Here is a 17,660-nt window from a genome sequence, read left to right as displayed (position 1 = left end):
TCAGATTCGCCGATGAGGTTGTCTGCCTCTCGTCGATCAAGTCTGGGACGAGGAGGTCCAGACAAAGGCTGACAAGTGTAGTGGTGGGATTAGGTAGGCGTAGGAGCTGGCATCGACGGAGGACAAGAGGGTCGGATCAGACAAGAGGTCAGTCAGATCAGTAAGAAGCCGCCTGGCACAGCTGTCTAAAGTAATAAATTTCTGCGAGGAGGATCCTTTCCGCGTGCCGTGGACGAGTGTGGGTAGAACGGCGTCTCTGCAAAGGACGTCAGTGGATGAACATGGAGAATTGGCCTCGGCGGGCCGCCAGTGGGGTAGAGTCGTGAAGGTGGTGGACAACGGTTGGACCATGTGGGTGGCACTATTCATTGGTAGGTGGAAGAGATGGGGGAGGTGAGGGAGACGAGGGAGACAAAAGGGAGACGCGGGCAACGAGGCTTCATGGGTGGCAGGTTGGGTGGACGAGGTGGACGAGGTGGAAGGCTCGAGGGTGGTTTGACGATGAGGACAAATATGGCACGCGGTTTAGAGTTCAGAGGCCGCAGCGATGGCCGTCTGGCCTTTGGACTTGGCTCTGCGCCCAAGGCTATCTCTCCGAGGCGAACCCAACAAGACGGAAACAATGGTCCACACCATGACGTGTCTGGCCGTGGCAGTTGAGGCCCCTCTGGTAGCGACTGCACGGGAGATAATATGTACCTACATGATGTGCAAACACGCCTGGCATGGGAAGCCGGGGAGGGCCTGGGGGCACTTGACTAGAGCGTGGCGAGCTGGGAAGAGCGTCAAGTCGCGAGTCTGGCGTCTGGAGGCGGGCAATGGATGGATAAAACGATGGATACCGAGCAGGCAGAGGGATAAAGTAAAGGTAGATACGGAGTAGATGACGGCCCAGCACGACTGCGTGTATGTAAAGTACATACCCAAGTAGGTACCTAGGTACTTACCTAGCAGACAGCAGCAGCAGCAGCAGCAGCGAGGGAATAGAGACGGAAGCGGAGGCGGATGCAGGTTCGCGTCCTGTGAGCAAGTGGCAGCACTGGGCAAAACGGGCCGGCTCAGCAGTGCGACGTGCGACGCGGGGAACGAACGAGCGGCCAGCACCAGACATGGACGCCCAGAGACCAGCGCAGAGATCAGAGGTCAGAGCTCCCAGCTTCCAGCTCCCAGTTCCCGGCTCGCACGAGTCTGGTTGCTCTTGCTGCGGCGGTGCACGACGTCACGTCAGGGCCAGGAATGGCTGAGACCTGGGTGAGACCTGGATGAGACCCGGGTCTGCCCTGGATGCCCTGGATGCCCTGGGGTCGCCGTCTTCTTCTTTCGGACTCCTGGGCCCCAAAGTGACAAGATGACGACGGGGGATGCCTGGATAGATGCTCACCCTCGTCAGGTCCGGCTTTAGTGGCAGACGGCCGGATGCCTGTCGAGTTGCCTAGCGCGGTGCAGGGGCAGGCAGATAGGGCCAGGGTTCAGTAGCCGGGACGACGAGGACGTGCGTGCGTGTGTGTTGTACAGAGTCCGGAGAATGCACGGAGGAGGGAGTATTGCGTGGCTACTCGGGCTCAAAGTCGCGAGAATAAATGGGCCGGATGCAGCAGGCGGGGGCACTGGATCAAGAGGCGCGCACACAAAACAGGCCATGGCCCCAGGGGGGTGGTTGAGAGAAGAACCGGCAGAAGGAGGAAAAGGAATTAATAAATGAAGAGTCTGGTGTGAGGCGGGGCAGTTGACAGCTGGGGGCGAGACGAGCGATTTCGGATATGTGGGGGATGATGGATGGCTGATGGCTGATGGCTGATGGCTGCTGTGGTTTGGATTTAACGCGGGCAGGCGTGAGAGGTGACGGGATGGGATGACGGACACGTCAATAAGCACATACATACATACATAGAAATATCCGTCTGATTCACGGCCAAGGGCGCGGCAGAGTTGCCTGTCTGCGGCTTCTACGGAGTGCATGTACGCACTTGGTCACTGCGGACCAAGCAATCTGCCAAGGCCTGAGAGCGTTTGGTCTATAAATACTCAAGTCAATACTATTATAATGAGTTTCTGGAGAGGGCAGGTCTGACGACAGGTCCGAGGGCTCCCGCGCATGCGGGCATGGGCTACGGACGGGAGCGTGGGCAAGAAGAACAGCAGTCGCCGAGCTCGAGCATCCATGTCGACAGAAATGTCAGATGCAGGCGTCGATCGAGCCTCGGGGCTTCGCTTCAGAACAAGACGAGGTGACGTCGTCTGGTCTGTAGCAGTCGGCGTCTGATGAGCCCTGCGACTGCGACTGCGTCTATGTACGTCTGCGTCTGTGTCTGTGCGTCTCTATACATGTATCGCTCCGCGCCACATGCACGCACAATACACGAGACATCATTGATGTCGTCCGTGGCCCTCGAGGGGTAAACAGCCTGCAATGCAAACAGCTCTGGAGATGTATGTATAGATGCATTTGCGCAAGCTGCACGGGACTACTTGCTCCGGCCGGCAGCCGCCGTTTCAGCAGCAGACATTGCGCCTGTTTGACGCCATCTCAAAGCCATCTGGGGCCGACTGGACCCAAGCGCTGGAGCAGCTTGGACTCGACGCAACCAGTTGACGTCTCTCGGTGGACGTGGCCCGCCTACTGGTGGCGGCGCGGCGCATATGCACATGTGTCAAGTCAAGTTGGCAGGGACCGACCGGCGGGCCAACTGGCGATATCAAAAAAAAAAAAATGAATTGACCGGGCTCTTTTTTTTTTTTTTTTTTTTTTTATAAAAAAAAAAAAACGTCGTACATGTGCAGCGTACGGTGCTCTGGTGCTCTGGTGCTCGGGCCCCGCGGACGACACCAGACGACAAGAGACTGACTGGAAGCTCGCGAGCACTTAAGTCGTTGCCAACCCGCGGGGGCTTCCGATGTCAACCATTGACGGCGGCGCCCCCAGTAATGCGGGCTTCCATGCTGCTGGCACACAGGCTCAGCAAGGCCAAGTAGGTAATTTCGAACGTTGATTGATGGTTTGGCCGGTTACATCATCGGACCCCTCACCTCCGCCATCGACCTCGCACCAAAGTACTCCGTGCTCCGTCTTGTGCGCCGTGCTCCATACCCGGATACTTGGTGCTGACGCCATGCATCTCCCCGACATCCAACATCTGACATCTAACATCTAGCATCTGAGAGGGGCCAGTGCTGGGTGCTGGGCTTGATGCTGGGTTGGCTGGTTGGCTGGCTAGACCCTGTCGACAGCCACATCACCAAGCTCTCCATACTTTACCCTTTGAGCCATTTGATAGCTTCGAGGAGCAAAGCTCAAAGTTCCCTCCGCCCTGCCGAGAGATGGTGACGGCGGCAGCAGCAACACTTCAAAGTTGAGCTGATTACACGCTAGTCCATCGCTCTTACCCCCCGCCACCTGTGCCAACTGCTTGAATGAATGAATGAATGAATGAATGCCACATGGAGCATCCCAGCGCCGAGGCACCCAGGCACCCAGGCATGCTTTCCCGGCCCTCGCTTACTGAGACGAGCCTGGGCAGGCGGAATCTCCGCTCAGCGCAGTGACGAATTTCTGGTCGTCAATTAATTTACGTCACGTTAATAAACATGCGTTAATTACGGAACTCTCCCGGAGGCATTCCTATCCCTTTGAGTGCGCCAAGATGCCGATTTTATAGCGAGCAAGGATATGGGCCAATCAAAGATCTTAAATTAAAAGGTATATTATCTTATACAATATTAATATAATAATATAAGTACTTATAATTCTTAAATATATATTATATTATATAATACTTATAGTAAAACTTATTAAATATAATATACTTTTTAGGTATCGCAAAAAGGTGGAGACATGTACGAAGGTGGCACCTCAGCGCACTCAAAGGGATCTCCCGTCAATCAACCAACTCCTGCCTGAGCTGCCTTGTTGCTTTGTTGCCAAGGAACACCCGCTCTCCATAAAAACCAACAGAATCAACGTCCACCAGACAACTCGCCTTGTTAGTTCCCATTCTTGGAAATTTTCTTTGCTGCCACACTGACACTTTTGACAGCACTCGCCCATATCTGCCCCATGTCCGCCCAAAAGCCGCCGAATGGGGTCTGTGGTCCAGCCATGATCCCGGCCTATCGGATCCAGATCCTTGCCGCCTACCACCCGTCGGGCTTTTACCACAGAAAAGTCATTTGTTTCTCCAGGGACCAAGAGTGTACTACAATATGTACGGAGGACGGAGGGTCTGCTTGCTGCCCTTGTGCCGTCCACATCTGTCGTCAGCGGTCTTGCGATTATCACGGCCCCTGATCGTCACATATGTATAGCGTATGACTGACTCTCAGTGCTACCAGTCAACCACAAGTCGACATATGATGATGAAAACATGTCTGCGCACCTGGACACGAATTCCTGTGCCAACTTAAAGAACCGCTCCTGTTATTCGAGGATCCGCCAACACCTTTCCCCAATTTCTGAATACTCGAAAATAATCCCGTTGGCGGTTTGACGTACATGATGCTCAGGGCCTGCCTCGATCCCTCTCTACTGCGTACAAAACTGGATGAATGGCCAACCAACCGCTGACAACACCACATGGCTGGTCGAGCTGGCACGCCGGATGAATTACCACGCAGTTCCAGCACTAAAATCCCGCCTAGAAGGAACTAGGCGAGGTGCCCCAATTGATCAACCGATGAAATTGCCAAAACGAGATCCCGATCGGCGCATTATTTGGCCAACAGCTAACATAACTTGCCGCCGAGCCGGACCCCAAGACATTGCAAAGAAGGCCTTTGGTGGCATCCTGTCGATGCCAAGAGACTAACTAACAATGCCGATGCATGCCCGAGCTTGGAACCCAAGAAATCTCGTGATAGACGAGACCCGATTCTGGGGCCGGAGCATTGGAACCAATCAAGGCTCGGGTTCAACACGGAATGATTGCTCGGTATTATAAAGGGTCTTATCATTCCGCATTCATTAAAATTTGGTGTCAATGGCAGGTGATACATGTTAGTCACAAATGCAGTTTTCGTGACTACGTAGTATGATGCTTTCATTGCTGATAGATGATATCAGCCTGGTGAAAAAAAAAAAAATATAAAGCATTGACCAGCAAGCCTTGACCTTATCTTTTTGTTCTTGATTGACCGGCATGCTACCCAGATGTTTCGAGCCTGATCCCCTTGAACGCCAATGCACGGAGCTCAGGCTCCTAAGACCCATGTGAGTTGTGGACCAAGCTCAAACCGGTTTGAGGTCGTACAGGGACGTTGTGCCACGACGCTTTGCCAAGCATCTCTCGCCAAGCACATCTAATATGCACATCGTTACTCCGTATGGATGATGTATGTCCTTTGATTTGAACCCCTGTGCGGTATCTGATAAAACCGACGACCACGCTGCGTCTTACCATTGGGTTCGTATCAACCCAACCTTACGAGCTAACGAAGCGAAGGATGCCGGTTCAACCTCCAAGATGCGACCATGCATCGTGAACATCGTCTCACACGGCGAGCACGATTGCCTGACGTGGAGCACTGGCCACACGACGCAAGGGCGGTGAAGCGCCTGGTGCCTCTGGTGTGCATCTGGAAGTTTCCGCGCATTGCCCTCGAAGCCCAGGCGTGATTGTAATTTGTGCCACGGAACCTGCCGAGCCCTGGCTTTCTTTGAGCGTCGCACGGGGAAAGTCATGCCTGTCAGCGGTGCATGCCTGCGTGCATCTCGTGAGAGATGGGGAGTGGGCAACCAGACGGCTCGCGGCGAGACAAACCACCTGCCTAGGTAGGTCGTCGGTCGGCAAGCAGGTCTCGATCGTGAGCGAAGAGTCGAGATATCAGTCGCATCGAGCACCTGGTTAATACAAAGAACGGCAGTTGACTAGCATTTCAAAAAGAAAAGTTGAGACTATGCTTTGAAAAGCCTTTATTACACAATATACGTGGCCGTTTGCGTTTCTATGTATATATATCCTTCGTTACGAGTCGCCAACCTAGAACCCCTTTCCAGGGGAGAAGAGAGAGGGGGGCAGCAGAGCGAGGACAGAAACTAATCGAGTTGCTGTGATGGGCAGTGCGCAAAAACACCAAGTTGACTAGGACCCAGAACCCCAAGGGCCGAATATTAAAACATTACTTTGGACGCTACGCTGAGCAGCCAGGCAGCATCCTTCCACCCGCCTTCATCCGACATTGGGGGCGGTAATCGTTCGACGGGAGCGTGCAGAATCCCTTCAAAGTGCCTGTGGGAACCACCTCCGCGGCCGGTGCGAGCCAACTCCTCGTCATCCATATAGTCCTCGTCGTCGTCTTCAGAGTCTTCATCGTTTTCGTCAACCCTGAACAGGGACCAGCCAATGACGTTGCTGATCCACGAACCTCGACCGACCGTGCCGTGCCGGACCAGTCGCCGCACAGTGGCTTCATCGTCTTGTGTTGTATCACGCTCAAGCTCCTCGAGCTTCTCGTCCAGGTTGACAAAGTCTGGGCCGGCGATGGCAGCCTCCGGGCTGCTGGGGAAGTAGGAGTCGCCCTCCGCGGCGGCTCGCTCAAACGGGGTCCCCAAATGGCTGCGTGTCTCAGCCATGCTGTGCTTCCTGCTGTTGAACCTGCTGTTGAAACGGCTGCCATTGGGGGTTGCATCGTCATCGGCCATGGCTGAGCTACCACGGCGGCTTGCGCGTTGACTGGCCACTTCCCGCTCCCGAGCCAACTCCCGCTCGAATGCTTCTTCGTCGGCATCCCGCATGCCGGCCAGGCTTGTTGAGCTCTGCTTTGACACGAGCCAAGCCTGGCCTTTATATTCCCTGGCCTCGGAGCTGAGCAGCGCTCCGGCCCTCACGAGCCAGTCACTGTCGTTTTCGTTGCCATTGGCATTGCCGAGGACATCGCGTCGTCTGGGAGTTGAGGCTCCGGACCTTGACTTTTTCCCGTAGCCGGTAGCGCCGAGGTAGGTGGAAGACCTGCTCTTGGACAATGGGCCGCTGGGTGCCGAAGGGGCCCGATGGTGGGATCGCGAGCGAGGCGTCACAGAGCCGCGGGAGAGAAGTCGTGGTGTCGTGGGGGCCGACTTGCCCTGCAGGTATGTCGCATGTGCCTGGGCGGCAAGAGAGTCGGGGATGGCATCGCTGTCATTGATGGGCAGCTTGACGGTAAGGGGCGCCAGAGAGAGGTGGTTGATATTTGTTGTTGATCGATTCTTCCGCTTCGCGCGGTCGGAATGCTGATTGTAGGCAACATCCATGATACAAGAAGCAGGGCCGAGGGCGTCAGAGGTGGGCCGATACGGATGAAAAAGCTGGGGTAAAATTCGTTGCAGAAAAGAGAGTGCGGAAACATGCACAGACAGGTAGACGCGAGACAAGAGCGTACGCCGTCGCGAGTATGTATGGAGCAATTGGACAGAAGGGTTGTGTCGTACCTGCCCTGATACTCCGTAGATATGAGAGATATTGAGAGGCTGCTCGGCAGGGGAGGAGCAGATAAAATACTAGTAGAGGCTGATGTTTAACTAACCGAATCTAGATCAGAGGCGGTTGGCCGACGTTGCTGCTGGCTTGGTGGCTGCAAAATGTCTGGTTGAATTGTTGGCGCGGCACAAGGCTCACGGGATGCACTAGCGATTGTCGGGAAAAGAAAACACGGCATGCGCGACGTGGGAACCGGGATGTCACTCAGACTCGACTGATGAAAAACCAACCATCTGGCTGGACCCCTCAGCTCAACCAACCTTGAACCGAGCACTAGGCCGAGGTTGCAAACAGAGAGAGGCTAATCCTACTGAAGAGTTGCACCTCAAACGCCTACGCCATCGTCAGCTGCCAGGTCACGCATCGGCAGGCAACGGAACGGAAACGTCAAAAAGGTTCTTCTTCAACCCATTTACGCTCCCTAGCATCGGACACAGCGCCCAGCTCCCAGCTAATGCAGCCGATTTTTTTTCTCATGTGTATTTGCCACTGTAGACTTGTAATGGATGACGGTAAGAATTTTCTTGTTCATTCGTATCGACGTGCCGATAGTCTCATATTTCGGGTCCGTGGCAAGTTTTGTCCTGCAGCAACTGGTGATTAGAGACTGGAGAGTCATTCGATTTGTGTGGGTTGTGTTGCATAGTGGTATGTTGAGTCGCATGTTGGGACGTTTGGAGAGCAGAGTCGGCATTAACATCTCATATCATCGCGTGCTCCATTGAGCAGCCACAATGAGGTGATTGATATCTACAAGTCAGATAGTGAGCCGCCATTTCAAGAGGGTCTTGTATTATTGTAGTACGTCATCGACGTGGTAGCCGGTTCACGATCTGGCATCATGTCGGAACAGGTGTTTAGCTACCGGTAGCATCCCTGCCTTGCGGTTTGATCGCTTGCGGCTCGATTGCTCATTCGCGCGAAATGGAAACGTGTTCCATTGTGGTTTTCGCTGCCCTGGAATCAATGAAATCAAGGATACGAGGGCAGCAGGCCGTCTCATATCTTCTAATGCCCATCACGATTGTGATCTCTGGGAGCTTGAGTCTAAATACTTTTATAATCAATTGATGTCACACCGGGTACGGAGCCTCGTTTCGCTCACAAGATGCCAGGGAACGCCATTGGGCTAGACGGATGAAATAGTCGACACAATAAAAATAATAAACGGCATATTCTATTCCTCTTCCCAAGACACTCTCGTACGTTTTCTTTGCTCATCCATCTCACCAAGAAGTCACGCCTCACTCATCGGTTGAACCTTCCAGTGCACTGGCTCCTTCCCAGCTGTGCCCACTGGCAGGCCAATGACAGCCACGCTAATCCAATCTGCTCATAATTTGTGCATCCCTAGCGCCGATCTCGTGCAAAATGTCGAGACAAAAATTTAGTCGCCCACATTGCACCTGGACGTCAGGTCGAGGGACTCGAAGCAATAGCTGGTACTACTTCTACTCCCAAGCCTCGTTGTCACAAAGCAGTAGTGCCACTCTATTGGCCGCAGCCGTCTTATTTCATTCTTGATGCATTAATCTATCGTCCCTCCGTCTAGTCACATTTCTTCCACCATGCGTAACCTTCGCAATGTCCGCTTTGGGCGGTGGAGTCATCCCGATATCACATCTGCATGCTGGGACCCCGAGAAGGACGAAGTTGTTTGCACGATTGGCCCGACGGCGGACAGCACGAATATTGAGCTGGTGAGGGTTTCAGAAAATGATCTCACGTAAGTTGACTGAAGAATGAGATGCAGGGCCTGCACGCGAATGGTTTTGAAGAGGGCCATGTTTGAACATGACCCTCACACAAGCACACCAATTAACGCCCATGTAGATCATACAAATCAGTGGCAAGCTGGAATGCTCCCAGTCCAAGTCCAGACCTGCCAGTAGACAAAGTTGTCAACATTCAGTATCTCAGCAGCTCGGGAACGACATGTCTGGTTCTCGAAGGGGGAGACATCATTACCGTCCAAGAGGACCAATTCTCAAATGATGGCGCTCACATTGAAATCATGGGCTCTATTGATGCCGGTATTTCTGCTGCGCGATGGTCCCCCGATGAGGAGCTTCTCATTGTGACGACCAAGGCAAATACGGCTATTTTCATGGGCTCCTCCTTCGATCCCGTGGCCGAAGTTACCATGACAGCTGATGATCTCAAAGCCTCCAAACACGTCTCTGTTGGTTGGGGTAAGAAGGAGACTCAGTTTCAGGGTCGAGGGGCTAAAGCACTGCGTGATCCAACCATTCCCGAAAAAGTTGATGAGGGATTGCCTAGCGCACATGAAGATGGTTCGACAACGATTAGCTGGAGAGGCGACGGTGCCTACGTGGCTGTTAACTCAGTCCAGGAAGGTACCAGACGAGTTGTCCGTGTCTACTCCCGAGAAGGTGAGCTAGATAGCGCCAGTGAACCCGTTGATGGACTCGAAGGTGCACTTAGCTGGAGACCATCCGGCAACTTGATGGCAGGCATCCAGCGACTGGCCGATCGAATCGACGTCGTCTTCTTTGAACGGAATGGTCTTCGACATGGCCAGTTTACCCTTCGATCTCCCGAAGCCTCTGTTATGTTTCACGAAAAGATTCGCTTAGAGTGGAACTCAGACTCAACTGTGCTAGCAGTCGTACTGAATGATAGCATCCAACTCTGGACCATGGGCAACTATCATTGGTATTTAAAGCGAGAAATCCCCATTAATGCCGAATATTTATGCCTATCGTGGCATCCCGAGAAGGCCTTGCGATTTGCCTCGGCTTCGTCTTCGGAGACAGCCATCTTTGAGGAAGTTTTCCACACGGCTAGAGGGTCATGCTTGCCGCCATATGACAATGGTGCCGTGGCAGTTGTCGATGGCGAGACCGTTAAACTTACGCCTTTCCGAACTGCCAATGTGCCGCCGCCCATGTCTCTATTCGATATCACTGCCGAATCGTCGGTAGTGGATGTTGCCTTCGGGCGCCAGAACATGTCATTCGCCGTCCTGCACCGAAAGGGCATTGAAATCTACGACTGGCCAATGAAGAATGGACGTTCAATCAAGCCCAATCTGAAGTCCAAATTGTCATTCGAATCCACCGGGGTTACAGACAGAGTGGTTCCTCTACGCATCTGCAGCACATCAGGCAGCCAGTTCCGGTGCCTCGTGTCATCGGGAGACTCAAACCTGGTGCATTTTGCAGCCAATGGTGATTCTGGCACAATTGACATTCTCAACAGCCAGGAAATATTGGTTTCCACATCAACCTACGAAGATGCGACCTCTATAGAGAGCTACGGCCAAGATATTTCAGGAAACCTGTACAAGCTCTCCGAGACGTCGACCGACCTCCTTCCCGTCCAATTTCCTACTCATCTGCCCTGGTTTGAAATCGTCAAATTTGATGGAGAGTTCACCGCGTTTGGGCTGTCAAGAAACGGTCACATTTATGCCAATTCCCGTCTTCTAGCCAAAAACTGTACCTCGTTTGCCCTCACAGCCAGTCACCTCATCTTTACTACGAGCAACCATTTTGTCAAATACGTGCACTTGGTGTCAATTGTTGAGGGTACGTACAAGACAATTACCTATGCTCCATTAACAAATGGGACGCTAATGAACTTTAGAACTCGAGGTACCCGAAGACGACCCCGAGAAAGACGAGCGATGCCGCAGTGTGGAGAGAGGATCACGACTCGTTGTCGCAATCCCTACAAACATGAGCATCGTTCTGCAAATGCCCAGAGGCAATGTGGAGACCATCTTCCCTCGAGCCATGGTAGTTGCTGGTATCCGAAGCTTGATCGAGGAGAAGAATTACTCACGGGCGTTTGCATACTGCCGTACGCAACGTGTTGATATGAATATTCTATATGATCACAAGCCGACGCAGTTCCTATCCAATGTCAGCCTATTCTTGGATGAGTTAAATAACATGACGCATATCGATCTCTTTCTGTCATCACTAAGGTAAACCATCTCGTGCTCAATTAAACTCGGCTACTCAACCTAGTCATGCTAACCTCACTGTAGGGAGGAGGATGTCACCGAAACAATGTACAAGGATACCAGGAAGTCACGAACCCAGCTCGGCATTGAAACTGAACCAGTGCCAACCAGGCCCTCCTCCAAGGTTAACATCGTCTGTGACGCCATTCTCAAGGCCCTTCAGGCTCGCAAAGCCACTAATATTCAAAACATCATCACCGCACACGTCTGCAAGTCCCCACCCGCTCTGGACGACGGCCTCATGCTCGTCGCCGAACTCATGCGAGAAGATGAAAAGGTAGCCGAGAAAGCGGTGGAACATATCTGCTTCCTCGTCGATGTGAACCGAGTTTATGAAAATGCCCTGGGCCTTTACAATCTCGACCTGGCTCTCCTTGTAGCACAGCAATCCCAGCGTGACCCCCGAGAATACCTCCCTTTCATCCAAAACCTCCACGCTCTTCCTGAGCTGCGGCGCAAGTTCGAAATCGATGACCATTTAGCCCGACGATCAAAGGCCCTCTCTCATCTCCAGGCCCTCGACAACTTTGACGAGTTCTGCGTCTACACCACCAAACACTCCCTCTACCAAGACGCCCTCCGAATTTATCGCTACGAACCAACCCGTCTTCAATCCATCACCAATCTCTACGCCGCATATCTCGAGTCCAAATCATCCTATCGGGAGGCCGGTCTTGCCTACGAATCCCTCAAAAACTACGCCAAGGCAACTAGTTGCTACCGCGCCTCAGGCGCCACCTGTTGGCAAGAATGCCTCTACACCGCACAGCAGCAATCGCCACCCCTATCGGCAGAAGCAATGACGGACCTGGCAACTAGTCTCGCCGACGCCCTTTGGGAAGCCAAGGACTACACTTCCGCCGCAACAATCCACCTGGAACACCTCTCCTCCCTCGAAACAGCTATCAAATGTCTCTGCAAGGGCTACCACTTCGCCGAAGCCATGCGCCTTGTCGTTCAGAAATCCTGCCCCAGACTACTCGAATCTGCCGTTGATGTAGGTCTCGCCGAAGCGCTCGGCAGTACAACCGAGTTCCTCGCCGACTGCAAGGGCCAGCTCCTCGCACAAGTGCCCCGGATCGCAGAATTGCGTCGCAAAGCCATCGAGGACCCGCTATCCTTCTATGAGGGCGAGAGACCGGGCGGCATGGATATTCCCGACGACGTTTCCGTAGCGGCTAGTTCGCGCATATCCACCAGTGCATCCCTATTCACGCGGTACACCGGCAAGGCAGGCAGCGTGGGCACCGTAGGAACAGGCGTGTCCCGCGCAACAAGCAAGAACCGCAGACGCGAGGAGAAAAAACGCGCCAGAGGGCGGAAAGGAACCGTGTACGAGGAGGAGTATCTGGTGAATAGTGTGCGAAGGCTCATCGAGCGTGTGAGCGGGACCAAACCGGAGGTAGAGAGGCTCGTGTTCGCCCTGGTAAGAAGGAACATGGCCGAGCGGGCGAGGGCAGCCGAGTCGTTGATGAATGATGTCGTGGAGGCGTGTCACACGGCGATCTCAGAGGTATTTGCTGCTCCGCCCGACAATGACGACCAACAGCAGCAAGTGGAGGGTGTGGGAGAGTTTACATGGACGGCCAAGGGCGGCGATGCCGTACTGCAAGAGTGGATGGAAGGTCGGGCCAAGAAGCAGGAAGCCCCCGTCATTACGGCTCTACAAAAGTTGACACTATTGGGGTAAGAACAAAAGAAGAGGAGGGAGAAAGCTGGACACGGGCATGAATTTCAAAACACATTTCACAGAATATAGTCACCAAGGATAGAGGACACATACGATGAGAATATGTGCATTTGTTTGTTTCTCCCGTAGACGACAAAAATCATCATTCAAGACCGTATCATCAGTGACAAAACCAATTCGCCTCCGCTATGAAACCATGTCCTCCAAAAGCCCAACTTGAGGAAAAGAAAACGGGGGGAAAAAAAAAAGAGGGAAAACACACAAAGGAGTTCTAAATGCACGGCCAGTGTACAACTATGATACAGTCCCAAGCCGAGTAAATCCTTGAACAAATATACCTTACGCAGCGGTCTCTGCTGCTTCCTTAGGCGCATCTTCAGTCACCGGTGTCGGTGCAGCATCATGGAATTCCTCGCCATCAGCCGACTGTTCAGCCTGCTCTTCTGACTGCAACTCTTCTTCCCCGATGGGATCCTCAGGAATGATGCCGTTCTGGCGTTCCCACACTTCACGACGGATCCTCTCATCCTTGGCCTTTCTGGAGCGTTCCACCTCTTCAAAGCCGCCGGACTTCTTCAGCTTGCCCTCTTGGACGTAGGTGGCGATTTCTCGCAACATGGCATTGCCTCGACGACCCTCTAGTTCCTTTTGCCGCAGCTTCTCGGCTCGTTCGATAGCTTCCAGTCGGTTCTCATGATTCGGCTGCAGAGCTCGGACCTCTCCCAGCATGTCCTCTTTAGCAGCGCTTTGATCGAGGCTGTTGCCGAGATGTGATAGACCCCTGGAGAACTGTCGTGCTGTGCTTGCACTAGCGCCAGTGCCGTTATCCTTCATTTGCTCCTTGGTAGCCTGTTCAACCAGAGTAAACGTCTCCGACGCCTTGTCCAAATCGTCCTTCAGGTCCACCATAAGATCCTCCATAAGGCGTAGCTCGTCCCGACCTTGGCACACATCCTCAAGCTCCTTCTCCCAAATTTTGGTCCAAATGGGCTTCTCGTTGGCCATGTATTCCTCCATTTTCTTCAGCTCCTTGGTCAGATTTGTAATATCTTTGGCAACCTCTTCTAGTTGACGGGGAAGAGGGCGGACTCCACGATGAACAACATCTTTGCGCAAGTCCTCGATCAGGTCTTGCAGGTCATCCACCTTGCCAACTAGACGATCTGAATCTGAGTTGAGTTGCTTTCGTCCGTTGGTTACGTATGAGTAGCCAGCGTTTCCTTCGATATCGGGAATGGTGGCCGTGGAAGCGGCAGATTTCACGTTGGCAGCCTTCTGCCGGATACTTGTCATCGAGTTCTGCACATCTGATTGGAACGAGGAGTAAGTCTGCCGCAACACAGCTAAGTCGCGGCGCAGACTTTGGAGCTCCCCAGCTTGACCAGCATTTAGCCTACGGCCTGCACCAGGGAGCATTCTTACGCCACCTTCTGCTGCCGGCGGAACAGGTGAAGCGGTTGCCAAGCGAGCCAACTCGGTTGCCGTTTCTTGTTGCCTGTCAGACACTCGCTGAAGAGTAGTTCCTTGGTCATCGACATTCTGCTTCATCGATTGAACAATTTTGGTCAAGGCCAGCAGTCCGTCATCGAAATGTCGTTTTACCTCGTCCAATGGTTCTACATTGAGAACCAATACAGTTCTGTCCTTTATATCTGATAGATCTTCTAGCTCATGTCGAACACCAGACACGGGGTCTTGAATGTAAATTTCGGGTAAATCAGTGCCATTATGTTGCGTGTTCCAGGAAAACTTTTCAATGAATGCCAATTGTAGTCTCCCGATTGATAGCTCGTCTCGTCCTTCGGCGAGGACAATCTTCTTGACTTTTGATTTGTATTGAAGGAACAATGTGAGGTCCTTGGTTGGTGTTAGCGGAGGCGAAACTTGGAAAAAAGATTCGCCGGGCTTTGATTCCGTGGGATGGGGGAGGGTTGGTGGCTCGTCAGTCTTTGACTGTAGCCTCGTTTGCTTGACATCGGGTTCTGGCGGCGCACTCTCCCCCATAAATGATGAAAGATCTTGTAGAGGGCCGTTCAATGTCGCACTTGGCGCGTACTTCTCTTCCGGGGCTTGCACGGCGGGACCATCACTCAGCTCAGCAGGACCGCTGGGCTGCTGCTGGGCCGACGCAGAGGCTTCCGGCACGCCTGGCATACGAGATGGAGAAGCTTCCACGGCCGCGGATTTTGATTGACTCGACAGAGTGCGGCTATGTCGTACAGACTCCCGGGACTGTACAGCCCGTAATGATTCTCTCGCCTCTCGTCTTCCTCTGTTCGGAATCGGTGTTGTTTGTGATGGCAAGATGGGCATACCGTTTGCAGCACCACCCAAGTGTTTTGAAATTTGATACTGAGAATATCGACGAGATGCTCGACGTTCCAAATCACCCCCTTTCTGTAAAGCCGCCAGCGCGCTTGATTGCGTGTCTGGCGGCGGTGGAGGGGGAGGCGGGAAGGCGTCGATATTCAAATCGCTAGCAGAGGACGACGGTGGCATAGTAGTGTCTTCGGCTGGATAAGGTGGTGCCGAAGGGATATTTTGTGTGATAGTTGACTGATCTGGTATATTTACGGCACGGGCTTGGTCTCGCTGGTGGTTATAACGACGGCCCGGTGGTGTGCCGCTGTTCGTTTGCTGGTTTGGATCCCCACGCTGGGACGGATCAGGTCGATATCCGTTTTCCAAACCCTCATCTAGCAAATTGGTGAGACCGCTAGTGCCGCTCGCTGCCGTGCTGACGCTTGTTGTTCTCTCGGGTAAGCTTGCATCTCGCTCCCTCCCCTGCCTCTGCCGTAATCGTTGTTGCTTGCGCTTTAGGCCGTGCAGCAAGTTAATGATGATATCGCGAATGCGTGGAAGATACTTCTCCAGGCTGTCTGTGCTGGCTTCTTGGCTCAGTGTTGCTTCCAAAATGTGTCTTAATAAATCGGGAACATTTCCTAGGTCGGATGTATCGACATTGATGGCGGTAAATGCTCGGCATGCCATGTTGAACTCGTAGCCGAGGCGCACATAGACGTCGGAAACCTGCGTATCGGTAGCCTGGCCGCGGGACCATTGCGTCAAAGTTTCAAGCAGCTGCTTAGTGGCGACAAGTAAATGGGTAACGCTCTTTTCGATTTGTGACAGCGGCATGCTAGATGAACTGCCACCAGACCCCTAGATGATGAGAAGAGCGTCGGTCAGCAACCGGAACAAGACCACACACTTGGCAGCCTCTCAGCCAAGAATGGCCACGGAGCATTGCGCGGGATGAAGTGCAAGGCTCACCTCACGATTTGGCCGCCTCGATAGACTGCCTTGCCCAGATCGGTTCGAGGATGTAGATGATCGTGGTTGGACTCCAGCCATGCCAGGAGAGCTGGGCCGCACACTGGGCGGCGGACCTGGGTCTGCGCCGGGCGAGCGGCGTTGTAAATAGCCTCGTTGCGACGGGCCAGGTTGGGCTTGCATCTTGTCGGCTATTCCGTAATTTCGGTGCTTCTCGTGCCTGAGGTTGGGAGGCGGTTCAGTGCTGGAACTTGTCGCGATGACGAACGTGTGCAGCCACACATGGACGTGGACCGAGTTGACAGGTTGACTGACGGACAAACCGCCACCGTTGGGTTGGGCAGCAAAGACTCCAGATTAGACGGTAAATGCAAGACGTCTTACAGAGCAAAAGACCCTCATGGCCGAGCAAGAAAGGGACAGAGTTGGAGCAAGGATAAAAAGCGTGCACAGGCTGTGCCAGTTGTGGCGATAACACAGAGAGGAGAGGATGCGATGATGGAAACCGAACGAGATGCGGCGTAGGATCCGGAGATCAGTTCAGGAGGACGTGACAGTTGGAGGTCCAGATCGGGGCAAGTCCAGGTGTCCAAAGGTCAACGGTGCTACCAGACTGTGTGCGCCCAAGTACTCGGTACCCCCAGTGCCACGACTTGAGCGATGCTAATAAGAGCTGGAGGTCAACTGGCACCTGCCCACGGGGGTAAAGATTCCCATCAAGTACTCAGGAACATAGTCTGAAGCAAGTACTTAGTACTTAAGTACCTAGAGCACCACAAATCCTTCATCTGGTACCAGACGCAGTACTCAACCGCGCTGCGCTGTACAATTTTAGAACCCACATGCAGCCACCATGCTGAAGGACTGAAGTCAAGTACCTACTAGGTAGGTACCTTGCCCTGCATGCCTGGCAGCAGAGTACTTATACCCAAGTACTTACTTAATCCTGAGCCGACCGCCTCCCACCAACGAACGGACACCTGGAGGAGCCCTTGCAGCAGCCAGACGCATGTGCCAACTCGTAAAACAAGGGAGCATTGAATCGACCAGACATGGACCCATCTGCCATGTCGACACTCGCAGGCGCCCCATGACCGCTCACGCAAGACGGCCAATCGTCCAGTCGACGAGATGCTACTCCGTACAAGAGTAGAGAGAGTGAAGTGTGCCGTGCGAAGCAAAGAGAAAAAAATTGGGCAATTGCGAAGGCGAGGCAAGGTGCGTGCAGGATCGATGCGGCCGATTCCGGTGGCTGACC

General features: G+C 53.3%; 3 protein-coding genes across 3 annotated transcripts; 1 reads left to right on the top strand and 2 right to left on the bottom strand.

Annotated features, from left to right (window-relative positions):
* Positions 1-6,103: 6,103 nt before the first annotated feature.
* On the bottom strand, positions 6,104-7,222 carry MAA_05362 (uncharacterized protein; the record flags this gene model as incomplete). Its single annotated transcript, XM_007823360.1, has 1 exon — positions 6,104-7,222. The coding sequence occupies one exon, from the start codon at positions 7,220-7,222 to the stop codon at positions 6,104-6,106; it is 1,119 nt and encodes a 372-aa protein (XP_007821551.1).
* Positions 7,223-9,016: 1,794 nt separating this feature from the next.
* MAA_05363 (iki3) lies at positions 9,017-13,129 on the top strand (the record flags this gene model as incomplete). The annotated part of the gene is made up of 4 exons (XM_007823361.1): positions 9,017-9,174; positions 9,282-10,999; positions 11,058-11,400; positions 11,464-13,129. 4 exons carry the CDS (start codon positions 9,017-9,019, stop codon positions 13,127-13,129), a joined length of 3,885 nt encoding a protein of 1,294 aa, XP_007821552.1.
* Positions 13,130-13,468: 339 nt separating this feature from the next.
* MAA_05364 (actin interacting protein 3) lies at positions 13,469-16,585 on the bottom strand (the record flags this gene model as incomplete). The annotated part of the gene is made up of 2 exons (XM_007823362.1): positions 13,469-16,291; positions 16,403-16,585. 2 exons carry the CDS (start codon positions 16,583-16,585, stop codon positions 13,469-13,471), a joined length of 3,006 nt encoding a protein of 1,001 aa, XP_007821553.1.
* Between the last annotated feature and the right edge of the window lie 1,075 nt (positions 16,586-17,660).

The sequence above is a fragment of the Metarhizium robertsii genome (assembly GCF_000187425.2).
Source record: "Metarhizium robertsii ARSEF 23 chromosome Unknown MAA_Scf_2, whole genome shotgun sequence".
NCBI classification, from domain to species: domain Eukaryota; kingdom Fungi; phylum Ascomycota; class Sordariomycetes; order Hypocreales; family Clavicipitaceae; genus Metarhizium; species Metarhizium robertsii.
The sequence above is the reverse complement of the archived record's forward strand: the minus strand, read 5'-3'. Positions and strand labels throughout refer to the sequence as shown.